This window comes from Wolffia australiana, chromosome 7 (genome assembly GCF_029677425.1).
Source record: "Wolffia australiana isolate 7733 chromosome 7, ASM2967742v1".
NCBI classification, from domain to species: domain Eukaryota; kingdom Viridiplantae; phylum Streptophyta; class Magnoliopsida; order Alismatales; family Araceae; genus Wolffia; species Wolffia australiana.
In genome coordinates this window covers 9,471,579-9,499,098 of record NC_135841.1, presented here as the reverse complement: position 1 = coordinate 9,499,098, position 27,520 = coordinate 9,471,579, and the positions used below count along the sequence as shown (strand labels likewise).

At 42.0% G+C, this 27,520-nt stretch overlaps 1 protein-coding gene across 1 annotated transcript; it reads right to left on the bottom strand.

Annotated features, from left to right (window-relative positions):
• Nucleotides 1-10,514: 10,514 nt before the first annotated feature.
• Nucleotides 10,515-26,221, bottom strand: LOC144706121 (DEAD/DEAH box RNA helicase family protein). The gene is made up of 20 exons (XM_078579023.1): nt 24,860-26,221; nt 24,636-24,755; nt 24,501-24,554; nt 23,783-23,895; nt 23,339-23,551; nt 23,199-23,277; nt 13,091-13,144; nt 12,906-12,980; nt 12,760-12,813; nt 12,606-12,650; nt 12,406-12,500; nt 12,196-12,325; nt 12,005-12,103; nt 11,876-11,931; nt 11,698-11,800; nt 11,353-11,481; nt 11,114-11,292; nt 11,006-11,036; nt 10,811-10,926; nt 10,515-10,724 (listed from the first exon to the last, which is right to left on the bottom strand). Exons 1-20 carry the CDS (start codon nt 25,919-25,921, stop codon nt 10,637-10,639), a joined length of 2,895 nt encoding a protein of 964 aa, XP_078435149.1. The 5' UTR covers nt 25,922-26,221; the 3' UTR covers nt 10,515-10,636.
• Nucleotides 26,222-27,520: the final 1,299 nt, after the last annotated feature.

The following is a 27,520-nucleotide window of genomic DNA, read 5'->3' as shown; positions in this document are numbered from 1 at the left end:
GGAACAAAAAGAGGAGGAAAGGAGCGTGAAGAGAGAGAAGAGAAAAATTAAATAGAAAATAAAATATAACAAAAAAGAGAAGGATAAAAGTGAAGAAAAAAAGGAACATCCAAGCAAGATAAAAGAACCCTGAACTAAAGAAGAAGTAAATGCCAATAGAAGATTAAAATATGAGAGAATAAATGAAGAAACGAAGGAAAAAATAAAAATGAAACAAAACAAGATGAAAATAAGGAAAATAAAATCAGCGGAAATGACCCAGAATTGAATAATGAAAAAGGAAAAACCAAGACAAAAGTAGGAATGAAATAGTTACAGAAAAGAAAGAAGGGAAGAAATGAACAAAAAATAAAAAATAAAAGTAAACAACGCTAAATAGAAGGAGAAATGAGCAAGAAAGTAAGATAACAGTAGGGGTACAAGAATAATAAAAGAAAGATAAAATGGGAAAAATAAGAAAAGAAGAAAGGAAGGAAGCAAAAAAATAAAAGATACAAAATAAGAAAAGGAAAACAAATAAAAGAAAATCACAAAAAACAAAAAATAAGAAATAAAAAATAAACAACAAGAAAAATAATAAAAAGAAGAAAAGTAAGAAGAAGAAAAGTAAGAATAAGAAGATAAGGATGAAAAATGAAAATAAGAAAAAAAGGAAAAGAAGGAAAATAGGGAAAATAAGAAAAATAAGAAAATAGGAAAAATAGGAAAAATAGGAAAAAAGAAGTAGGAGAAAAATAAGAAAAATAGGAAAAATAGGAAAAAAGGAAGAAAATAAGTAGGAGAAAAATAAGAAAAATAGGAAACAAGGAAGAAAATAAGTAGGAGAAAAATAGGAAAAAAGGAAGAAAATAAGTAGGAGAAAAATAAGAAAAATAGGGAAAAAAAATAAAAAATAGGAAGAAAAAAGAAAAAATAGGAAGAAAATAAGTTGGAGAAAAATAAGAAAAATAGGGAAAAAAAGAAAAAATAGGAAGAAAAAAGAAAAAATAGGAAGAAAATAAGTTGGAGAAAAATAAGAAAAATAGGAAAAAAATAAAAAAAAAACAGGAAGAAAATAAGTAGGAAAAAATAGGGAAATAGGAAGTAAATAAGTAGGATAAAAATAATAAAAATAGGAAATAAATATGAAAAGTTATGAAAAAATGAGAACGTATGATACATTATTAAAGAAAAAAGAGGAATAGAAGAAGAGATGAAAAAGAGGGATAGAAGAAATGAGGGAGAAAAGAGAAACATGAATCCACATACGATCAACTGTTGATTATCTTTACCAATCAACATATAAATTATTAATCAATCTACTCAATATTCATTCATCAATTTGAACAATGAAAATATTGGTGGATCAGTATATGGGGAAACATGCGGACAAGACAAATACAAAGCGAAAACAGGTACCAGAAGAAATACATGAAGAAAAAGATGACTGACACATTGATCATTTGTGTGATGGTAAGTGTGTGATTCCACTTTAAACCTATTCTCAAGTCATTGTTATTACATTTTACTCCTGGGCAGTTGTTGCAAATTTCATGTGATGCTAAAGACAAATTTTCAAGGCCATGTATGATCCATGTTATATGAAAGATATAGAGCAAGTGCCGAACAAGGGGTGATTTTTCATTTTATGCCTCTGATAACACACAAAATATAGGGTTATTTCTATGAAATATTCGTATTTTTTTGCATTAAGATGAGAATACATATGTTTATGCTTTTTAAGCTTGATAACCCCCAAAATGTGTTTGTTATCTTACTTAAAATGATTAATTCTATTTTTTGAGTGATATTCTGATTCTTGTGGATTTAATGGTAGTTTTAAGGAATTTTCTGACATCATATTCTTAAATAAATTAATTTTCCAGGTACATGTATATTTATTATATTTTATGACTTAGTATTGATTTTAAAATGAACTAATAATATTTTTCTGCTAAAACTGTGTCCCCCCACGTGTCACCATTTGATTTGATCGAATGGTGACCAATTAATGGCTTCGGTAATGATTAGCTATGATAATCATTAAAAAAGTGCAATTATGGCATCACAAATCGTCATGCCATACTGGCCCAATCATTCACTAACATTTCCTTTGTTTTATTTGTAGGGGTGACGTGGACCAACAGAAAAAGGATTTAAATCACAACATATGTGATGCAGTAATCGAGGGAGAATAGAAAAAATATGCAAGTAAAATTCAATATTTGTGGTGTTACACGTGGTGCGCACTTGTAACGTCATGATAACATGAAAATAATAATGATAATTCATGTTTTTTTCATGCATTTTAGAGCATAATTAAGCTACTTTTATGCATGTTATCATGAATTTTATGTAATTTTCACCAAAAATACATATGTCCACTAAATAATTACTCTTGCATTAAAGTCAGTATAGTTTGACGTTTTAATGATTTAAATGGATAGTATATCTAGAAAGAATTAGGTTGGTAAAAATTTCATCCAAAAGGACTTTTAGATGAAAATATATTTAATTTTGAATTTTAGAGAATTTTATGGATTATATTTGATATTTTCCAAGTATTTTTTTAGGTTAAAAAATGGCAAAATGGAGGCCCACTAAGGAGGGATGATGTGAAACAATTGATGGCTCTCTTTTCTTGTGGAACAAGTCAATTTTGTGCCTTACAAGGAGGGATGATGTGGAACAACCGGTGTTGGGTTCGATGCCTTGGTTCATCCATGGAAAACATGTTTCCATGGATACAGAAGCGTGTACATTGATTCACAATCGATCTTTAAAATTGACATTAAACATACCTTTTTGGGGAACTTACTCCGCCCTTGACATCCTCACTTTGAGATCGTTCCGAAGCCATTCATGTGTCCAACCTCTAGAAGTATCCACGCGATCACTCGGCGCTTGGATCTCCACCTCTTCATCTTCCACTCTTCTTGGAGACTCTCTCCTTGGTTGATGTAGAGAATGAAGAAAGGGACAGCTCTCAAGTCAGGCTTGCATGGGTGCTTAAAATGAGACCCCTTTCCCTCTTTATATTTCACTTAAGGTTTTTCTCAAAAACCCAATAAAGTAAAATATATCCAACAATGCCCGTGTATCATTCTAGTTAATAACTTTAGTGGCCCAATTGTATTTATTGGCCAACCTTATTAATTAACTATATCAACATATATATTAATTAAGGATTGATTTAACCTAATCGATAGGTTAAGTTTATATCCCGTGGGGTGACAAGCTACATCTTGTGCTCTAGAAGATACTGAGTAGTCTCGAAATCTCTCATGGAACTTCTACAATCATCGGTTACCGTATATGTATCAACCATCATCCGCGAGAGAATCTTGAATGACTTAGGGTATGGTTTATCGTCAAACCCTAATCCATCATTCAATTAGTACTAATGCATAACGGGGATCATTGGAGCATGCCTTCTCTAATATCCTCACTACCCTGGCCAGAGATTTTTTTCCATCGTCTTTTTTGAGTCAGTCTCCTCTTATACTGAGGGCGGATGATCCCGTCTTGACCACTCGATCATCTCCATAAGCTTCTTACTACATCTGATCTATAATCTATTTGAATCCCATGATTAGAGGCTCTTAAGTCATATTCAAAACATGTCCTTGGTGTCTCAGGTCAATGGATCACTTATACAAAATGAGGCTCTTCTTGGACTTCATATTGCCTTTCTCCACCTGGGAGACCTTGTGAAACAAAGGTGTATGAGTGCCAATTTATTGTTTTTACTCTTCAAACAGTGAGTTCCTTCCCTTTCTTGATCTATCTTTGTGTCTATTGCAACACACCAAGACACCAAGAGCAATATACAGATCCATGAAGGGAGATTAATGCTTGGGAGCATCAACAGAGGAAGAGGTAAGTCCTAAACATTTAATTAGGATTTTTATTCCATTTCCCCCATATTTCTGTCCATTCCACATTCTCATATCGATTACTCTTTGTTATATGTTATTAAACCCTATGATTAGGGATTAATGGCTTATACCAGCCATTCCTAATTAGGGTTTCTTCATCACATTCAATTCATTCCTCTCATTCTATCCTCACTCCACAATTTTAATACTATCCTAATCTCTTTTATAATTTCATAATTCTTATGAGTAAGATTTAAGAACTTATACATATAAATTAATTTAATTAAAATCACAATAGATATCTATTATCTCTTCTTTCCACGTTCTCTCATCTTAAAACTTTCTTAATCAAACTTTGATCTAAATATCAATCTTAACCACAAAGCCTTCTCTATGGTTCGACCCCATACTCAGAAATTTACATAGGTAATAAGTGAATAAGGGTTTATTTATAACTATTATTGCATAAGTCTCAAAATTACACATCGACTATGTTAAACACCTAAATTTTGACTTATCACGCCACCATTGGTTTAAAGTACATGTGATGCTGACATGGCAGGTGGAAATGCATTGCCACACCACACAATCGGAGGATTGTTTTGTATTTTCTGACTCGAATGAAATGTGCGAGTGTGTCATTGAAATGTAGAAAAATAAAGGAGAGAAAAGACACGTGATGTGGCTCACTGTGACGTGCTGCCATGTCACACAATGATTGATTAATAAAAAAGTGTTTTTTTTGTCTTTTTCCCTGCGTAGGGGCACGTGGAATTCTCAGAGAGGGTGATCATGGAAGACAAAGTGATCATGAAAATCATTAAATGACTGATGATTGGACATATCAACCAACAGAAGAAAATTGACTAGGAAGCATCAACATCCATGACTAGAAGAGAGAAAATTCATGTCTAGGAGAGATTTTGTCTTCCATGACTAGGAGAGAGAAAATGGGATAACTAGAATTTATCCAACTTCAGGGCTTGATATCTGATGATATACAAGTCTGATTGAGCTCAAATTTTGAGTGATTTTTTCTTGAACCCCTCTTTTCATCCATATCCTCTTACCTACAAATAGAGGCATGGATCCTTGTCAAACTCAACCTTAAACTTGCTTCCTATAATCATGTGCGCTGGTTGAATGCTTGTGAGTTTTTGAGATCCAGTGTGTGAAAAGAGGCAACAGAGAAGAGGGGGAGCTCACCTACACTCGTAAATTGTCGTGATCCTAGTGGAATATAAAGATTTTTAATAAATATTCTCACCTTAAGTTGTTTCTTCTCGACATCATTGTTAACTTAGATTGATTTCACCATCACATCACACCATCATATAATGTTCATACACTCTCTAATCACATCTTATCACCTTCACCTCACTGTCTTGTCACTGTCCTTCTTATCATTCCCCTTATACGACTTGATCTTTACATCGCTTCCATGCATTCTTCTCGTTATCTTCACTTCATCCTCACTCTTGCTCGATCTTCTCAAATCTTTCATTATTATTATATACTATCTACTATCATTATCTTAATTGCATAATGAATTATAAATATCTCTCATCGCATTTTCTCTTCACTCAACTCTGTGCTTTATATGTATGCCATCTCATCAGACTACTCTCTATTTTAAAAATATTAAATCCTTGATAAGCATTCCCAGTGGAGATGATGTGTGCACATCACTAGCTAAACTTTATGAATGAATACTTGTTTATATTTTTATTGATGAATCTCAAATATAGCAACAACGAATTAAAAGCCAACTTTTGAGATTATCAACCTCATGTTTTAACCATAACAATAAAAAAATAAAAGGGAGAAAATTATTTCAAGATAGCAAGCTTCTTTACTCAATACTGCTCCAATATAATGGATGATAGTTGGCATGCCCAACTAAATGGTAAGATCAATGGATGTTGGATAGTACCAAAGGAAAAGAGCAAACATGGATGTTTCTTAGTGTATTGGGTAAGTTGGATAGGACTTAACTATTAATTAACCCAAATGACTTGAGTGATTAATGGATGTTGAGAAAATTCACCAACCTAACCCTTACCTCCAAGGTACTGAACCACTTGACAGAGAAATGAACCTAAAATTCACTCCACATTGGTGTAAGGAAATTTGTGGATTATTCATGCATCATCGCTAAAGGACTAACAATGTTTAAGCAGGGGGTGAATCGTTTGGACAACTAAATTCAAGCATGAAATTTGGTAGATGTTATGTGGCTTCAAGAAGACCACACTTATATGCCATATTTAAATTTATAAAATAAATGTTCATGCATTTTCATGTATTGTTATTCTTGTATAATGTTTATAATGAAGTCCTTCAATGAATGCACTGTCTTACTGAATTGTGCTGAGATAATACTATAGTAATCACTAGTCTTGATAAATATTCATTTTCAAAGGATACTTATGAAATATATACAGATATATAAAACTAATAGCACTCTCAAATATTACTTATATAAGTATGGTTGATTATGTAGCCATTAATGCAAATGGACGTGTAAATGGTTTTAACACCGGAGACATCAAAGACATCATGTACCTAATATAGAATTCAAATCAGTTTTAGCTCCAATATAGCTAGAAGTACACTGAGTTAATAAAATGGTGACGATGGGATTGTTCCCCCTCCAAGTAAAAACATGCATTGAATTATCTAGTAATTAACAAAAATGTGGGGTTAACATTTTTGTTCAAGGTTTCTATATCATGTATTCATTATTTCCTTAAGAGCATAGAGCAAAAAAAGGTGAATTGATAAGGACCAAGTACTGAAATTTAGTAAATTTTAAATTAGAATCTTATTATTTAAAGCATTAATATAATTAAATGAAATCAAGCTGCCGAAAATTAATTCAAAATATTTTTTTTAAGGTGAGAAAAATATTAATCTAATTTTACAGAGTTAATCCAAATTTAATAGGATAATTTATGAAATATTTGTGGGATTTCTACCGAAGTAATAGTTAATTATAATAAAAATACCTTAACCAGCGAATTGATAACAATGGGTGACTGGGAAATTTGGCTTGTAGGGTGACTAGGCTTACGGTCATGGAATACGACTAAGATTTTGCTGAACATGCATTGATGAGCGGTGGAGTGGGAAAGTTATACTGGATTAATGCAACTGTTAGGCTTGTGAAAACCTACCCTATCCTCAATGATGATAATCTAGGAAAAATAAATGAACATGAATATCCTCAACAATGATAATCTACCATATCAAATATTACAGTAACCTCATTGTTAAGTGCCTAGTGGCTAAGGTAGTGCTTTCTCTTAACATCTTTGTTAGATCATTAATCCTCTAATCTTTTGTTCACAAAACTCAAGAAGGGACTCGGGCAAGATTTAAAATGGGCAAATCACTCTATCATTAGGAAAAAATCAAAGGTGCATTTTTTACATTAATGGGAAGAGGTCAGTTTATAGATCTGAGACTCCAGATGGATAGAGAATTTAAATACAAAAATATCCTTAAATATTCTTCCCAGATATTTTTAACGATAGTTAGATATTTAATTTTGGGTTGAAGCAATCATTGCTGGGGTTTTGATCTTTCTCCTCATCATATATCACCAACCTAGCGGAAAATCTTCAGATTTCCCAAAGAGTCTACATGGTTATCCACATTTTAAAAAACTCTTCAGTAATGCATTGACACATGCACTCATTTTTTGTATCGCGCCAAACATTTGTACCTTTTCTCTGCAATTCCAGCATGTCATAATAATCAGGTGCTGCCAATGAGTGGCGGACACCAATCATTGATTACAATCCAAACAAATAATTTTGTTTGGATTATTCACGCGTAACAGAGCAGACTAACTCAAATAATTTTTTAAAACCTTAAAAATGTTTAAATACTGTAGATATTAGATAACAAATTGCCTTAAATGATGTTTATAATCCATCCACACTACTTTGAATCAAGGATTAATGTTTGACAGTTACACATTTTCCAAGCCATTCAAGAGTCCATGATTATTCACAATTGTATTCCTATCAAGTATTATAATATGGGAACATAAGTGCAATGTATAGTCTAATAAGTTAAAAGATCTACGACATTGGCATAAAATACTGTATTATGATAGCCATAAGCCAAATATGATCAAGCGCATCAAAAGGTTGAAAATGTTGAGAATTGAACTCTTGATTGAGATGAACACATACTTCACTCTACAATCGTTATATGGTTCATTCTCTTTGTTGCTAACTTTTTAATATGCTTATACTTCTGGCCACATTACCCCAAGCTACTAAACATGTTTACCACTACAGTACTATACATTAGGAGACAAAAGAGCGCAAAGATAATGTTTGACTCGAAGAGGGTATATGGAAAGAGACATGCAAAAGCAAAACTCCAATGAACGATGGCAACAAAAGATGCACATCTTCCACTACAAGACAATGGGTCACTAAAAGAGGAATTAGAAGTACCTTAACAAAATAACTAATAAGAAAAATGGTGATGTCACTGGTTTGTATGTGATAGGTTGTACTTATTTTATAGATATTCTACCTGAGTATTGGATGTTTGATGTACATATCATATCTACAATTACTCATATATATCAACAAGGATGAGAAAGTTGGGCAATGAAAGAGGAACTGAGGGTGGAAAATGACATAAGAGTTGTTCTCATCATTAATGGAACAATAAACCTCAAACTTCCGTCCATATATTTATTATCTTTAAAATACTATCATTTTCTTCCCCCATAATAAAAAGAAACATCCTTTCATTTCTTCTTTAGATAAACTCAAGTTTATCCTGACCTTCATGAAGAAACAATTCAATTTACTTTCATTAGAAATGGTTACTTTAACAATGTTGGACACTAGTTTAACAATTGATCTTCTTAGCAGAGCATAGTGTAACAATTGACGCACACGTTAAAGAGCAAGACATCATTCTCTCTCTCTTCCTCTCTCCCTCTTCTCCCTTCTCTCTCTGCCAGCATTGCGCCTACACAACGTTGACTTCCTCACAATGTTAATAATTTGGCTAGACCTAGAATCAATGGGTGGTTTGGAGGGGGGGGGCTGAACCTAGAAGCTCACATATGACATATATATGGAACCATTCAATAATGGTTGTGGAAGTCGTGGAAAGATACGATCGCTCCATTAGCCGATGTTCATGTCGTTGATGACCGAGATGTGTGGATCTCTGATGGGGTTAATTCTCGCCACTAAGTGTCACATGCTTTCCTGGATCAAGGTGACTTGCTGCCAAGATCATGGAAGCTCAATACCCCATACATCCTTCACTGAGTTCTGGTCACTCAGAGTTATGGTCTTCTTGTGATTCAGGTAGGTGACCTTTGTCTTAATCATAAACTAAGTTTGAGCTGATGATCATAACATTAGAGTCTCCGCGTTGCTAGACCAGGCACTATAGGAGGAACCAAACGCTCTGCAAAAGGACTATGGTCGCTGAATTGGAGTGGGGCCTCAACGTCTTCAGGTAGCTTCAGAATGACATGTTTTGATCGTGTATCGGTTGTTTCAGGTAGAGGTGAGACTGTGCACTGGAGGAGAGATGGGATATGAAGGCAGGCTTCAGTATGCTCTATGGTACTGATACAATATTTGCTAGAAAATGTATCAATCAACAACAAAACGCACCTCTCCGGCTTAGTCAAGAACCAATGCTGATCTGGGATAGAAATGTATCGATGCCGGCGTAACCACCCAGCAGGAAGCTTCAAGATGTGGCGCTCTGCCACTCCCTTCCGCCTGGTCGAATGCAACCCGGAGCCCAGGGAGCCAGACTGTGCAACAACTTCTTGATTTCTTCTTCCCGTCAGGGGATCCCCTCTAATCCCCCCTTTCTCCTTTTACACTTATTCTTCCCCCCTTTATTCAATAGTGGGCCTGATTTATTTCTTCAACTAATGGGCCTGATGTAGCCAGTTTATTGCAACATCGTCATGTGCCATCCACATGACACCTTTTTCACACTTCTATGCAGTTGACTATGGGTCAGCCCTTGGTTGACCCTAATCTATATGTTCTTTCTTGGGTCTTCTCTTGTAAGATATGTCTTAATCATAATCTAAGTTTGAGCTGATGATCATAACATTAGAGTCTCCGGGTTGCTAGGCCAGGCAATATAGGAGGAACCAAACGCTCTGCAAAGGAATGTGATTGCTGAATTGGAGTGGGGCCTCAACGTCTTCAGGTAGCTCCAGCATGACATGTTTTGATCGTGTATCCGTTGTTTCGGGTAGAGGTGAGACTATGCCCAGGAGGAGAGATGGGATACGAAGGCAGGCTTCGGTATGCTCTATGGTACCTGGAAGATACTCATCCGATAAGTGGTTGGCCAGAGTTAAGATATTAGTTAGCAAAAACCAGTGAATATCCACTGGTTTCTGTTAAATTCCTTTCCATTAGACTCGGGCCGGCTCTCTACTTCGGCTGTAATCAAAGCCGGAAAGAAACAAAAAGACAATGAAAACTCCTCTTCCACGGCACTGAAACTTAGCTTGAGCGTCAACCTGTTTCTACTCTTTTGAACCAGGCGGCCGAGTCAGTTGTGTGGAGCAAGAGGAAACAAAATCTCTCTTCCCCTCCTGGTGGGCCCCATGGAAAGTAGTTCACATGAGGCCCAATATCCCCCAATTTGTACAATCTTTGCTCGAATCGTTAAATTATTCCCTTACCAATACTTGTTTCCAATCAGATATTTAACTTATAAAGCAGTAAAATTACAAAGTTGGAGATGGAAGAACTGACCGGTTAGATTGTTCCTCTTCCAGTCAGGTTCATGAGTTCCAAGGTGGCGGCTTGCATAACGACTGGGAAATCAACCCGTGAATGCCTCCCCCTAAGGACAGATAGGTAGCCATCATGGTGACTTTTCAAAATTAAAGTTTTTATTAAATTAACATATAATGAAAACTATAGAATTACCAGAAGTGGGTCTTTGCCCATGTGGAATAAGGGTAAGCAGGGCTGGGGATGCCGTGCATAATCCTTGCCACCGCCCTCGGTGTGAACTTGATGTTGGTGTTACTCTGAAGAAATACCTACAGTGGCAGTCGGTCTCAAATCCTTGCACTTTTTTTTTGCAAATGAGACGTATACTCGCAGAGGGTCTGTATTTACCTTAATATCTGCTCGAAGAAATGGATTTCCGCTGCAGCCGTGACGAGGCAATAAAGAAAAATCTTCAGAGTTGTTTCATGGGAAATCATTAATCAACTAAATTATGACCTGGAGTTTGCTTCTTTGGTAGGAGGCTGAGTCGGTGAATCGCCTGGAGTCAGGTTGAAGTACTCAATTATTCTTTTCCGCATGCATTGTGAGTGCAGAGAAGAGGAGCAGCCTTCAGTTCTTATGCACTTCTTGGTAGCAAAAACAGCTGCGCTGTACATTGCATCCAGCTTGCGGATCTGTATGGACAGCTGGTGAGAAGAGAAAATGGCAGGAAAAAGGGGAAATCACACACATGCCTTGCACTGTTCTACTTGGCGAAGCCATTTTGTCAGTTCAGTGGCGAGAGAGACAACATCCTCTGGCGTTTGAGTGATTGTGTAGCAAAATGCGGGGTCCTTGGTTTCATATGTGATCTCCCCCGAGTACTGACCATTTATTGGCAAGAGGAAGTTTGTGGGTTAATGGGAAATCAGCAAAGAGCAGAGTAACATTTATTTAATTCAATTCGTAGGGAAAATAGAAATCCATTGTTTATGGTCATAGAAGAACAGCATGAAATGAAATTCTATAAACGAGCATCAATGGATGAAAATGTTTAATTTGAAAATACAAAGAAATGGCAGACAAGTAATTATGAGCACCTTGAGGTTTTGAAGCTGGTCCAGCAATTCAATGGGTGTTGTTCTGAGACTATTCGCCACAGTAGGTATATCAAAAATATACTGTCCATGTTTCTGCTCGACCCTGAAATAGAGAGAGAGAGAAATCAGAAAGTATTAACGTTTAGCTTTCAAATAATTTGTACTGGAGAACCCCCACTGGCTCAAAATTGCCGCAATGACGATGCTCTTGTCTGAGAGAATATATGGATCCCTCTGCAGATAAAAGAGAATAAAAAATGGTTATCTTGGCCAGTCTTGAGAAGGACTTAGGATGTAGCTTACCAACCTTGTGAAAGTGCAGTGTACATGTGATATTAGTTGCTGGAAGTAGACGTAAATACTGAACCTCACCTAATTCCAGCTGCGTTAGCACAGTTAACAACACCTGCAAGCAGAAAAATCACACCTGCCGAATATTCAGTTTTGGGATATCAATTCGTGGATTATGAAGACGTACACTGCTGAAGACGAATTGACCTCTTCTTTCATATCAAAGGCCACGCATGTAGATTCTTTCACCAAAGAGAAAGTCTCTCCGGGAGAATTTGACTTGCGATAAAGAATATGGCAGAGAAAACTTTTCATGGTATATTCATCGGTACCATCACTGCGCAAGATAAATGGCAAATATTAATAATCAGCAAACCTTGCGATTGAAAATGATGATGATGGAGAACATGTTGCCACCTATGTAGAAGACTGCGCAGCTTGTAATATGTGTTATCGTCATGGAAGAGATGGCAAAAAGAAAGCCTGCCGTCTCTTCCGGCACGTCCAGTTTCCTATTGAATGGAAGAAACTAACTGATTTCTGCCTCCAATTTTACTTGGCAAAAAAAGAATTTTATTTCACTTTTTTTGTATCAGAAGCTCAACATTGAAGGGTACCTGCACATACTCCTCAAGACTTTCTGGAAGGCTATAATGAATTACCTGAAAATGAAAGCCACAGAGCACAAGAAAATTATTTATTTGCGAAGAAAACGAAGGAAAATGAAGACTCCTTGCAAAATTGAGCAAAAAAGTTTAAGTGCCGATATACCGCTCCCACATCACGTTTATCGAGGCCCATTCCAAATGCCACAGTGGCCACAACCTATAGAAGGCCGATAAGAAGGTAAGTTACAATTTATTTCCACTGAACGTGAATCATTAAGCTGTGTAGTGGCATTGAGAAAGATCCCTGACCACTCTTATTTTATTTAAACAGAACAGGTCCTGCGTGCGGCTTCTATTCTTAGCAGGAATGCCACTGTGGTAACTCTGTAAAGTAAAGGTTCTGAATTAACCTGGAGAACGACAGATCAAACTGGGTGCGAGCTGAACTCTGTGGCACATGAAAGTATCGGAAAATGACTGTGGATGGGGCTCACCTTTGCAGAAATGCCATTATCACAAAGGAAGCTGCAAACTGTGTCAGTCTCAGCCTGTCACCAATAGCACAGAAAAATGCATATAATAAATGCAACAAGAATAAAGGAACATTTCTCACAGCTAAAAATTAACGAATGGAGTATTTAAGCATAAAACTAGAGTAAGGTATGGAATGACTGGGGTCGAATAGTTGAGAAAATGTTAGGGAAAATATGATGATGAATCTCAAGACATCTTATGATTTAAAAGCTGACTATCCATGAATAAAATGTTTTCTTTAAAAGACTTGAATCAATTAGTGGTTTGGCACATAAAGAGCCTCAGTATCAAAGTTCAAAGCATATGATAGGTGAGAATTTATGAGCAGAAGAGAGTTGGGGCACTAACACAGAGATACTTGCAGATTTGACTTAGGCATCGCACCCTGATACTGTCAGTGCTAACGGCGTAGACCAGGCATGAGACAGCCCCGGCTGGAACTATTTCAATGGCACTGAAGAAGGCAGCTGGGGAACAAGGGAGGCATCTTCAGATCATATGTGTAAGAGAGCAGTTGATAGCTCTTCATCAACCCCTTGCATGGCGACTGCTATGCAGAGGCATCCAAAGACAGCCCCAACCTAATGTCTTCATCTCTCTCTCCCTCTATACTCTGCATGCTATACCCCTATTTTGCAGAACAGCTTTGTGGGTACTGTCTCCATTTTAGTCAATTTACACCTTTGATCTTATCACTTGGTATCATGGAAGCAAGTTATGGATGCCTCTATGGGAAAGTCCAAAGAAGATACACAGGAACAATCCTAAAGTGAACGAGAAGTAATTGGAAGTGCCTGCATCAATTGCCAGTCCGAAAAGATGGTTTTCCAGACTACTGAGAAGAACATGGTGCAAAAGCATATGATAGAAATGTGATAGGGACCTTGGTCGAGGTCCGTATCTGAAGGTGGAAGAAGGTGAGACGAGAAGGGAATTCCCGGGGTTGCGAGGTGAAACGGGAAGGGTTGGAGAGGAGGCCGAGCTGAGGAGATAGGGATTGGCCGAGGAAGAGCCGCCTGGAGATGCAGTGAGGAGGAGATGGTCGCGGGGACGGGGACCGTGGAGGGAGAAGACGCGTGGATGTAGGAGAGACGAGAGGAGGAGAGAAACCACTACTTCTTAATAACCAAATGCCGGTCTGCCCTCCTCCAAGGAGGGCTGTGCTATTTAAAGTTAACATAAAGAGAGAGAAAGCATAATAAAGTGACGAGAATGCCCCCACGTGGAGCTTGGTATCCTATCAAAATGTTGACTCTAAATGTCTCGATGTTGATCTGTTATGGGCTTCTTACCCAGCACGTGGGGCCCACGAGCCGGGTAAGAAGCCCATAACATGATCAGTCAAAGGGCCCAACACCATGATTGGTATCACATAAACAGACAAATGGGTCTGAAGAATAGGAAATCAAACTTTCACAGAGATGATCCAGTAGGACGCCTCTACTAGGCCGAGCTATTTTTAAAGATCCAAGTGACATCTGACAATCATACATTGAAGATTGGCAGCATCAGTATGAAGGCACTGATTTGGTACTGGACCCATAACAATCTGATTTCAAGGATTTTCCAGGAGTTCCAATCTCATCTGCACCAGCGTTTTGAAGATGATCCGACAACAGGTCCCTTGAAGCTATTCCTGGAGTAGTGCCAAAACATGATTGTCGCTCCTTGATGGATGGATTTAGAGTTGTTATCTTCAGCAATTGAAGGTGCATCGATGACTACGCTGGAAGGGGCCTTTCTTCAGGTTTCACCTCTGAGATCAAGGCAGAGCTCAACATCCATAAGCCATTGGCTCTCTTGAAGATCATGGAACTTGTGCAAGCCATTGATGAGCACTTCACTGAATGCTCGAGCTATCAGAGCTTCTGCAATAGGGATACAGGAATGCCGGCTGAAAGTAAGCTAGCAATAGAGTGCACAGAGGATCTACAAACAAAGGTAACAAGAATCGTGAAAGTTTCTTACTCTGATTCCATAATGTTCATATTAATTACCAACAGGATTCTCATCTTTCACTAGAAAATTACCTACAGGATTCTCTTTCTCAACAAAGAATCTCAAACTTTACACTCTTGAAAGAAAAATATCTCCTTACCAATTCACTGGGAAATAAATTACTTCTCTCATAGTTCTACCTCGCACTTTATAGATGAACAAATTAGAAATCTTAGGATTAAACTAGTCCCTTCTTTGTCTGTCACTATTATAAAGGGCTTATTTTGAAAGAAAATCGAGCCAGAAAACTCTAATTTGATATACAATTCTCGTATCAAAATTTCAAATAGAATATTTGTCAAAAATATCCTGATTAAACAATACACTTGAAACCAAATTATTCAGGAACTGAGTCTAATTGCTGGTCTGTGATTCGTAGGTGTTAGTGAGATAGTCAGCCTTATGGGCTAATGGGCCCTATTCTATAAGCCCATTAGCCCTCTTATCATTCTCTCCCTCCTAGGGTATATGTATACCCAGCCATGTACTCTATTGAGTTATGTCATTATCTTCTTCCTTCCTCTCTTGACATGGTATCAGAGCTCCAGAGCTCTTCCATCTAGGGTTTGACATCACCCTCTCGCTGTCTAGCGAACCCGGAGCGTGACCGACGGATCAGCCACAGTGCGAGCTGTAGCCAGCCCGCGGAGCTTCCGGAGAACCAGCCGAAGCCAAAACCCTAGCCGCAGCCGCAGCCGCAGCCCTAGCCGGAACTACAACCGAGTGCCAGCCGCAGCCGCGCACAGCCGCAGTCGCAGCCGCTCGCCAGCTGCAGCCACGCACAGCCGCAGCCGCGCGCCAGCCACAGCCGCGCACAGCCGCAGCCGCAACCGCGCACAGCCGCAGCCGCGCACAGCCGCAGCCGCGCACAGCCGCAGCCGCTTGCTAGCTGCAGCCGCGCAGAGCCGCAGCCACAGCCGCGCAGAGCCGCAGCCGCAGCCGCGCACAGCCGCAGCCGCAGCCGCGCGCCAGCCGAAGCCGCGCGCAGCCGCAGCCAGCTGCCTCAGCCACCGCCGAAGCAGCAGCAGAAGCCGCAGCAGCCGCCGCAGCCGCCGCTGAAGCAGCAGCCACAGCCAACAGCCGCAGCCGCCGCCGAAGCAGCAGCCGCAGCTACTGCCAGCAACCGCAGCCGCCGCCGCAGCCGCAGCTTGCAGCTGCAGCCGCAGCACGGGCCGCAACCTCAGTCACAACAGCCGTCTCCGTAGAGACCACGGCTCTGATGTCGGAGGAACTTTACTCCACGGGCCAGACGCGTCAACCGGCCTTCCCAGATGATGGCTTCACCAATGCAGACTTTCAACGAGAACCCTTGTCACACAAGGTTACTCATTCTCTGCCGGCGGTTCCCAACACGACGTGTCTCCAGGGCCCGAATTTGTTACAGTGGCGTCACTTTGTTGAGACTACTCTCAAGGCTCGCCAACTGTTCAAGCATTGCACACAAGCCCCGCTTCCATCGACCCATCCACACTATGCGGCGTGGGAAGCCGAGGAACACTTCGTCCTTGGATGGCTCTACACGACCTCCCTGGCACCCTCGTTCCGTGAAAGGTTCCCTCGCTGCTCCACCGTGAAGGGTTTTTGGGACCAGGCCAACAAATTTAGCGGCCGCGAAGGGGACAACTGGCGCCTCTTTATGCTCGTTGCTAAAGCCAGCAACTTTCGCCAAGGCGCACTGTCCATCTCGGACTATGCGCTGGAACACAAGAAGCTGTGGGACGAGGTGGACTACTACTTGCCGACGGATGATCCGACGTGCAAGTCATTCCAGAACACTCTTCGCCTACGCCTCCTGGGGTTTCTTTATGGCCTAAACAAGGAGTATGACGACACTCGGCGCCGTGCCCTCCATCGCAAGGAAGGCCTTCCTTCCATTGATGACTTGGTGAAGGAACTCCAGGAAGAGGAGAGTCATTTTCATGTCATTGGCACTCTCTCCTCGGAGGCAGCTCGTGACTCGACTACCCTCCTCGCCCGGCATCCCTCGCCCGCTCCTGCTCCCCCCGCGGAGACGGCCCCCTCCGGGCTGATTTGCTCCTACTGCAGCAAGCCTGGACATCTCCGCAAGTGGTGCAAGAAGCGTCAGTACGACAACCGGAAAAAGAAGGAGGCTACTGAAGGGAAAGCTATGGTTGCCTCCTCCTCTACCTCTTCTACCAGCCCGGCAACTATTGAGCAGCTCCAAGCCGACTTGGCCCGTCTCCGTGACCAAGTGGCTACTATGCAGACTCCGACTCAGTCGACGGCACATTTTGGTGGATTTGGTGCGTTCTCTCTCCCTCAGTCTGAACAGTGGTATTGTGGTACGGCTTCTTACTCGCCTCCCGTATCGGATACGAGCTGGGGTCTTGATTCGGGGGCAACCGAACACATGACCCCGTTCAATGACCGGTTTGTATCCTACGAAAGGCATAGTGGGGACCGTACAGTTCTTACAGCCGGTGGTGGACGGTTGCGTGTTGCTGGAATTGGGGCAGTGTTTGTAGACGGCCTCGGAGTGGTCAGCAATGTTCTTCATGTCCCCGCCCTGCGAGCTATACTTATGTCTCCTCAGCGTTTGGTTGACAGTTTGTCCTGTTCTTTTCACCTCCAGCCTGACGGGATGTTTCTATCTGACAAGGTGGGTCGGACTACACCGATTAGGCGGGAGAACGGGTTGCTGTTGTTGGACGATGGGGGGCGCTCTCGGTGCTTCCTGCTTCACCGCCAACTCCGACCGGCGGATGTGCAGCGTATGGGACGTCTCCAGTTGGCTCACCAACGGCTGGGTCACCCGCCATTTTCAGTTTTACAGCGTCTCTTTCCTTCGATGTGTACTGGATTGGACCTTCAGACTATCGTGTGTGATGCCTGTCAACTGGCGAAGCACCGTCGTTCATCTTTCTCTCCGTCCACCTCGCACTTCTCCACTCCATTATTTCGCATCCATAGTGATGTTTGGGGACCCGCCCCGCAGGCTAGCCTAAAGGGCCACCGATACTTTCAGATCTTTGTTGACGAGGCCACCCACTACACATGGGTCTACTTGTTGACCGCCAAATCTGAGGTTGCTCCGACGGTCCGTCACTTCCGCACCATGGTTTGTACTCAGTTTGGCCGAGGTATTCAGCGCTTCCGCTCCGATAACGCCCGGGACTTCGTCAACACCGAGCTGGCCACGTACTTTGCTGACCATGGGATTCTCCACGAGTCCTCTTGTGTGGCCACCCCAGAACAGAACGGTATGGCAGAACGTCGGATCGGGTATGTCACGTCAACCGCCCGTACCCTTCTGCTGAACTATTCTGTTCCGTGGGCGTATTGGGGTGAGGCGGTCTTAACAAGTACCCATCTCGTAAACCGTCTCCCCTCCCAGCCCCTCGGGTTTGTCAGCCCACTGGATCGTCTCTCCACGGCGTTCCCCCATCTCTCACTGCGGACTGGACTCCTCCTCGCATCTTCGGTGCACGCGACGCCCACGATACGGCTCCCACTCGCACGAAGCTCGATGCTCGAGCTCTCCGGTGCGTCTTCGTCGGGTACGCTTCTCTCCAGAAAGGTTACCGTTGCTATCACCCTCCGTCTCGGAGATTTTTCATCTCGGCAAACGTCACCTTTGCCGAGCATGAGTCTTACTTCGGTGATTCTACCTCGCCACGCCTTCCGCTGGTTGAGGCGTCTTCGACTCCTTCCTTGGAACCCTTTCCGTTTGTGGGACCCATTCATCCACCGTCGCCGTTCCCAGCCACCTTCTCTCCCTTGCCTCCTACCGTCTCACCTCCCGGTGCACCGTATCCTCCCCCTAGTGCACCTCCTAACCCCGGGAAGTCCATCTCTCACCCCGGGGAGCTACCTCCTACTCTTGGTGCACCGTATCCTTCTCCTAGTGCACCATCTTCCCCCGGGGAGCCTCCCCTTACCCCCGGGGAGCCTCCCCCTACCCCCGGGGAGCTATCTTCTTCTCCCTCCTTTGCTTCCGCTCCTCCGTCGGACGATGCGTCACCCTCTTCTACTGATGATGATGCTCAGTTGGGATGGCCTATCGCCCTTTGGAAAGGGGTTCGTCAGTGCACTCGCACACCTCTCTATCCCTTATCTCACTATCTCTCTTTTGATTGGCTAAGCCCTTCCTACCGGTCCTTTCTTTCTCACATCGAGTCGCATCCCCTCCCTCGTCACCTATCCGATGCTCTTGCTTCTCCTCATTGGAAAGCGGCGATAGATGAGGAGATGCAGTCCTTGCTCAAGAACCACACTTGGGAAGTCGTCCCACTTCCTCCTGGCAAGAGGGCGGTGGATTGCAAGTGGATTCATGCCACCTCCCGGGTATACCCTTGGCCCCCCGGGCACCGTTTGCCGGCTGCGGAAGTCTCTCTATGGACTGAAACAGTCACCGCGGATGTGGTTCGGTCGGTTCTCTTCGGTCATGAAGACCGAGGGCTACACTCAGAGCAATGGGGATGCCTCCCTATTCTTCCGTCACAGTTCCGCGGGTGTCTCCATCTTGGCCGTGTACGTCGACGACATCCTCATCACGGGGTCCGATTCTGCAGAGGCCGGCCGCCTCAGCTCTGCGTTGGCCAAGGAGTTCGAAATCAAAGCCCTCGGGCCTCTTCGCTACTTCCTCGGCCTTGAGGTGGCCTACTCCCCCCGGGGGATCTTTGTGTCATAGCAGAAGTATGCCGTTGACCTACTGGCCTTGACCGGAATGACTGAGTGTGCACCGGTTACTACTCCCATCGACCCTAACGTCAAGTTGGGTAAGGGGGAGGACTCAGCACCGGTGAACGCATATCAGTACCAGCAGGTGGTGGGGAAACTCCTGTACTTGACCCACACTCGCCCCGACATCACTTTCGCCGTCAACCTCCTCAGTCAGTTCATGCACTCTCCGCGGGAGATCCATCGTCAGGCGGCCAACCGGGTACTTGCGTACCTAAAGGGCTGCCCCAGGAAGGGCTTGTTCTTTCCTCGGAGTATGGAGCGGACCGTGAAGGTGTACACTGATGCGGACTTTGCCGGCTCAGTTGTGGACTGTCGTTCCACCACGGGGTAGTGCACTTTTGTCTTCGACAGTCTTGTCAGTTGGAAGAGCAACAAGCAGGACAAAGTGTCCCGCTCCAGTGCTGAAGCCGAATACCGGGCACTTGCCGATGGGGCCTCTGAAGGCCAATGGATATACGGAATTCTCCATGACCTTCGTGTGGAGTATTCCAGCCCGATCCACTTCTACTGCGACAACAAGTCGGCAATCGCCTTGGCAAAGAACCCTGGCCAACAGGGATGGATCAAGCATATGGAACTCCACCGCTACTTCTTCAAGGAGCGCGTGGACGAGGGCATCTTTGACTTGGAATTTGTTCCATCCGCTGATCAAGCTGCTGATGTCCTTACCAAAGGACTATCTCGACCTCTCCTGCAACGTGCAGTGTCCAAGCTCGGCATGGATGACATCCATACTTCGCTTGCGGGGGGGTGTTAGTGAGATAGTCAGCCTTATGGGCTAATGGGCCCTATTCTATAAGCCCATTAGCCCTCTTATCATTTTCTCCCTCCTAGGGTATATGTATACCCAGCCATGTACTCTATTGAATTATGTCATTATCTTCTTCCTTCCTCTCTTGACAGTAGGAAATAAGATATGATAGAAAGATGCCAGAGAGGGTGGTCTGCCGTTTCCCCTTTGGCCGAAAATGATCCCATTGCTCCAGCCTCAGGTCCTCTGACTGCGGTCTCTGATTTCAAGATTTTGACTCAATGACTCAAAGCTATACCTTCCCGTGCAGGTGGTCTCTTGAAGAGCTTCACACATGCCTCTAAGAGACGACACCACATGCGCCTCCAGCAGTGCCCTCCTCTTGAGTTTGTATCTATATGTGCGTGTACATAATGTATCATAATCCTTCCTTCCCTCCTCCCCTCACCAAAGTTGCCCAGGTGCTCATTTTGTGAAGCCCATTAACAAATGGTTGGCCATGTGAAGAATCTTCTAGAAGCTGAAACGTCTGCAGAAAATCACTTGGAGATGCACAAAATCCTTTAATAGATTCCAAACTCCTAGAATACAAAGAATATCTCTCTTGTACCTCTTGAGAGCTGGGAATCTACAATTTTTAATTCTCAGAAACTTCTAGAATCGCACAATATCTTCTGACAGATTCAACAGGTTCCAATATATGCATAATATCTCTGATCAAGCCTGTCAGATTTTGGATCTTCTGTTATGTATTGTCTGTGTTGTTTTTCCTGAAATTTTAAGTCATCTTCTTAAGTGTACTGTCACTTTGGACTACCCTCTGCCTTTAGTAGTCTATAGAAAGCCTCATTGTAATCTAGAAAAACAAATTCTTTAAGTATTCCTTTTTCTAAGGATCCTGATTCTCCCCTTTATTTGTTCTCTTTGTTAGAAAGTGTTTCAGTGTTTGCAGATATGAGCGTAACTCCCTTGTGGACTCAAGGGTTAAAGAGGCTAGTTATGTGGATACAAAACTTGGTTATCTCTTGTAGAGCAACGCTTGTGGTCTCAAGTTATTTTACACTGTTTCTGCGCTAAGGCTGCGCCACTCCTCAGCCCTAAGGCAGTAACAAACTCCGATATATAGCAAAGACAACTTTTAAGACCCAGGAGAGTCAGCATGGATTTCAGATAATGCTATTTGGGTTAAAATGTTCTTAAACTCGAGTGCCAGGGAAGACTTTTCTCATCTCCTATTTGCATTCAGTTTGCCCAGATAATATGGGCACCACAGCAGATCCCAAGGGTGGATGTTTCAGTTAGCTGTCGTCCTTATTTCTTTTTATCTCTTGTTTCATGTTTACTTAGTCCGTTATATTTGTATGTGGGCCACGTGCTAGAAGAGAACCTACGTGAAAGGCTTATTGGGTCAAAGAACCTACGTGCTAGAAGAGAACCTCTCATGTGAGAGAATAAGTAACTTCAGATAGATGGGCCCAACCCACTTAACTATACTGGCTGGTATTTAAATCGGCTGTAATGGTTGGTGGCCATTGCGTGCATTGTCCGTTCATCCATTTTGATAGCATCAGATCAATCCTCCGAAGTTGTAATACAATTGTGAGGATTTCAGCCGTGTCTGGCTAATCTAGAATCACTCCCTTTCCTCCATCACCCATTTCTTACATGCTTTCAAATACTGAAATTTTCTGAAACAATGCTGACTTACGTAAGTGCCTGGATGAGGAATTGATGCTTTGCAAAAATGCTGACGACACTTTAAAGAGTTTGAATTGATATCATTGGCTAGGAGCCTTATTCATAATCATCTTGATTGTTGGTGAAGAATATTAGTTAATTACTGGTCCACAATGCGATGGTAGAGGATCAACGCTTCTCGGATACCAATTGATACCATCTTCTGTATCAGCGTGTAAATTCCGGTAGGAATGCTTTCTTGAACACTCTTTCCAAATTTGGCAATTCCAGAAGAATCAGTGAAAACCAAATATTCAGATGTATAATGTTCCTTCAGATCAAGTAGGAGATCCGAATTTGGTAGCTTGCAGGGAATAGGAAGAGCAAACGAAGATAGGGAGAAAGTGATTGGAGCTGCAGTGAGAGGATGACGCTGCAGTCCTTCTAGTCTTCATCCGGAGCTGCCCAACCTAGTGACCCTTTCTTGAAAAATGAGAACCATCCCCTCCTTGTCACACGCTCCCTTTATTTATATCTTCCCGTCGCCGCGCCCATGTGTGACTCAACTAACCTGACTACCGGCATCTCTTGTGGACATGTTGGTGGTACGTACTCGAAAAGAATGTATCAGGCTGATCTTCCTTTTTAAAAAAAAGGAAGTGCTTAAGACCTTCATCTAAGGACAAGGTGAATATGCAGAAATGGTGTACTGATATGAAACCAGCTACCACTTTTGAGCCAAAAGCATATTGAGCCATCCGATGAAACAAGACGCATTGCCTATAAATTTTTTGCTGCTGCCTCCAGCCGTAATTAATAGGGCAGCGGGTAGATTTACACAATGCCAGACTAACAAATAAAAAATATTATATCTGTTTTGAAAAATAAAAAATTTATTTTTAAAACTATTGTTATACTAAAATAAGGAGACAACACACCTGAAATTTACAATAGATAATGATACTTTGCACTTCACTGAATGGGGAAGACTTTAGCAGCATCAACAAACCCTTCACCCTAAGAAGATTTTGAAAGATGAGCGTCATAAAATAATTTAAATTGAAAAAAGAATACACACTTGTTTTCACTCTCTGTCACATAGAGCTCCAAGTTATCCCTCATACTGCCTCCTTGAATAAGATTGTCAGACTTGATATCTAGAGACTGCATTATGTCCTCCAAAGTTTGAGTTGTAGCTGTTGCAGTCATTGCAAGGACACAATTGACGGAGAGTTTCTTCCTAAATAGAGATGATCTGAGTCTGAAATATGATGGACGGAAATTGTGGGACCTGTAATGTAGTTACCTGAGTGAGATTTCCAGTTATGGCATAAATCTCACTAAATTTAAAGATAGATAGCTGAAAAAATACGTGAAAAATATTTCAGCTTAGACGAAAGAGTCTACATCAATGGACAAATAATTTTGAGAACATTTTGATAATTCTAGATAATCTGATAAAAGTGATGCAAGTATCCGTTCAGTTACAGTTTCTTGAATATGATTTGAAGGATCGACTGACCACTCAGAGAGGCAGTGAGCTTCGTCTACTACTATGAGTGAGATTTCCGGACCATCCTCAAAGATTCTCAAGAACTTGGGATCTGTAAATCTTTCTGGAGAAATTAAAAGGACCTGCATGTTTAAATTCCCAGCAAAATCTTTTTAAGTTACCACAGGCATCCATCAGGATAAAGATGAAGACAAATTGAATTATAAAGAAGGATAAAGGAACAATGAAAGATAAATTACACATTCAAAATTTGTATACATCAATTTTAAGATTAAATTGCCATAATTAGGTTTAGCCTTGAAGGGAGAGCCAAGTGATGCCAATGACAGAGTTTCTGAAAGAAGTGAGTGAAAATACATGAGGAGAATGCCACACCAAAACAAGGAGTAACTGACGGGAGATAGAGATAGTTAAGTAGAATATGGAAACCGGGACGGATGATGTTGACATCAGAAGTCATAAAACATGAACCCAAAAGATAATAACTTGTATTGAACCTGAAAATACTCTAAATATGATGTAAAAAATATAATGGGTAGTCGAGACTCCAAAAGAGGATAAATGGGATATGGGAGCACACCTTCTAGAATAAAATACCTCAAAATCTCTAAACGGCATACAACGAGTGAAAGATGAAGAACAAGATGACCTCAACAAGAAGATAGTATCTACTAGATGGAACACAATTCAATTTGAGATAAACAAAAAATTAATTGTGAAGTTTTACCTTTAATCTTCCATGAAGGATTCTATCCAGGGTTTCCTTGTATTCTTCAAGGTTCTATGCGATAAACATGAGCAATAAGCAGAAAAGAATAAAGACAAAAATCCTTCAACTGAAACAGATGAGAAAGAAAGTTACCTGGTTGCTGCAGAAGAGACCGCCAGAAAGTAACGGAGGAAGCTGCCTAATTTGATCCATCATCAGTGAAATCAGAGGACTGATAACTAAGGTTAAACCAGATAACACCAAAGCAGGAAGCTGGCAAAGATTCCAGTCAGAAAAACGATTTAAATGAAGAAAAAAGATTGTCGTGACTTCACGCGAATTTAATTTATACTAATAACCAGGACATTGAGGCACACCTGATAGCACAATGTCTTCCCTGCACCGGTTGGTAGAACCAATATCGTCGATTTTCCGCCAAGAATCTGCTTAATGGCTTTAAGCTGCCCTTCACGAAATGAATCATAACCGTGTGAAAGCTTCAAAAGTTTCTGCAGATTTATGTCCGAGCAATCCTCTCGGACCGCAAGGATAGCTTCCGCCATTGCGCCTCCGTCCTGTTTTGTGCTTTCATCGAATGTTGAACTCGTTCCGGAACCAAAGAAATCGATTTCTGAATCTAGTTTAGAAGCCGCTCCGCGATTCTTATCCAGTACTCTCCGACGGAATTTCGCATTCCGCGAAGAAGCGAACTGTTTGTTTCCATTTCGAAATTTGAATTTCTTCCGCCCATAAGCATTCAGGTTTAGTTTCACGAAATTGCCATCATTGGAGGATTTGAAGGGTTTGGGCGCCTCCTTCATGGTCATTCCCGAAGGTCCACTAATCCAATTAGTTTGCGCTCTGGAAACTCTTTTACCTTTCCTGATCTGCGACAACGGATGATGAGCCACTCTAGAGCCTTCTTCCGACTGATTTTCCGGCGCAATCGCACCACCTCTACTTCTAAAATCTGAATCACTTCTATCAGTACTGAATAATCTAGGAAAAGTCTCACAAGCCGAATGACTTAGGAAGCCGTTAACTTCCCCAACATCCTCATTCCTAATCTTCTCAGGATCAACGCAAGACTCCACGGCGATCTCCACCAGCTCAAAAGTTCCCAAATCTGAAGCAACCTTCCGAGACATGAAGGAGCTCGAGAGCGAGGCGGCAGGGTTATTCCAACCAGGAATCTTCAGAGATCGAAAAGGAAGACAAGAACAATCAGGAGAAAGGAGAGAAGAAGCGATTTCTGGCTGTTCCATCGGTTTCTCGATCTTCTTGCTCCTGCACGGCGCTGCATCAACCTTGGAAAGCAACTTGCGCTTGACCGGCGCGGCCGACGAAGAGGAGAGCTTCGGCGGAGCTGTTAATGGCGGCGATCTTCTCGGCGGCGTGGCGGAGACGTGGGAACCGCCCGAGTCAGAATCCGTCTCCATTCCGGCCTCCCTCTGAACCTCCACCGGTTAGGTACTTGTAGTTTGATTTTCCCGCCAAAACATGTCCGGTCACCGCTGTGCATCCCATCACCTCCCAACAAACTCACACGTACAGTGCAGGGACGCCGACGGGACGGTTTTTTGGTCCTATGACGAAAAATCGTCCCGTTCGCGAGGTTGGACGAAAATCAGGACGAGAAAAGCTCCCCGTCGGCGCACCGATTCCGGACGTCGGACGGGAGGTTTTCCTCCCGTCCCATCCATTGTCCACGTCCCGGATGGTCAGGAACTATACTAGTGCAGGGATGCGGACGGGACATTTGTTTCATCCCAGGACGAAAAAATCGTCCCGTCCGCGAGGTTGGACAAAAATCGAGACTGAAATTTGTTCTGAGACCTCCGGACGGGATGGTTTTCATCCACACATATGAAAAAACCGTTCCGTCCAGAGGTCTCAGACAAAAAAGCGTCCAGTCCGCGTCCCTGTGCTGATTCCAGAAGTCAAACAGGACGATCTTCGTCCCGTCCCATCCATCTTCCACGTCCCGGACGATCCAAAACTATACTAGTGAAGGGACGCGGACGGGATGGTTATTTCCTCCTAGGACGAAAAAATCATCCCGTCAGCGAGGTTGGATGAAAATCGGGACGGAAATTCGTCCCGAGACCTTCAGACGGGACGGTTTTTGTCCACTCGGCCAAAAAAACCGTTGTGTCCAGAGGTCAAGGACGAAAAAATCGTCCCGTCCGCGTCCCTGCACTGATTCTGGACGTCGGATGGGACAATCTTCGTCCCGTCCTGTCCATCATCCACGTCCCGGACGATCCGGACTTATACTCGCACGACTGGACGAGACACGGATGAGGCTTTCGGACGGACGGACCCAATGGATTTCCTTTTGTCTAAAGTCATTTGTCCATGTTTTGTCATCAGTCCCGTTACATTGTTCGTCCTTTATTAAAAACGGAGTGGATGGATGACAAAATAAACAATATTCAAAGAGACGGCCAGGGTGAGAGAGGGAGAGCATGAGAGAGCTGTACGATAAGTATTATCATTATTCATATATTATAAGTCTGTGTGTAAGATTTAGATGGCTTAGAATTTTGTGGTTTCCGCATCGTGCTCAAACCCATAGACAATTATTTAATTCAATGTACAGATTCCCTATCAGAGTTTTAATAAATAATGTTGATGTTTTGGCCTTACTTTGAAGGTTCTTTGTCGGCTCTCATTTTTCCATGAAAGGCATACTTTTGTGATAGCAAAACACCAGGCCTGAGTGGAATATACAGGCTCTAGGAAGGTTTTCTTGAAGAAGAACATGAATTGAAAAAATATTTGACTTAACAAGAACATTAATGAAAAAAATATTGCAGAATAATAAGTAGCTCTCATATATGGTTCCAACTGCATAAAGTGATAACTTTCATTTAGAATTGAATTAACCAATCAACTTGCAGTAAGTATTGAATTAACCATTTAGTATCAAACATTTTCTTATTCAGAAAAATAATATTCCAAAAAAAATTGATATATTTTTCCTTATCATCATTATGCAAATAAATCCTATCGCTCCTGACACTGCAGTTTCACAA

Coding starts and splice junctions, on each gene's coding strand:
- LOC144706121 (XM_078579023.1), bottom strand. CDS start 25,921: ATGGAGACGGATTCTGACTCGGGCGGTTCCCACGTCTCCGCCACGCCG. Junction 23,278..23,338: donor GTGACAGAGAGTGAAAACAA/GTGTGTATTCTT, acceptor AAATCTTCTTAG/GGTGAAGGGTTTGTTGATGC. Junction 11,932..12,004: donor GTACACTGCACTTTCACAAG/GTTGGTAAGCTA, acceptor TTTTATCTGCAG/AGGGATCCATATATTCTCTC.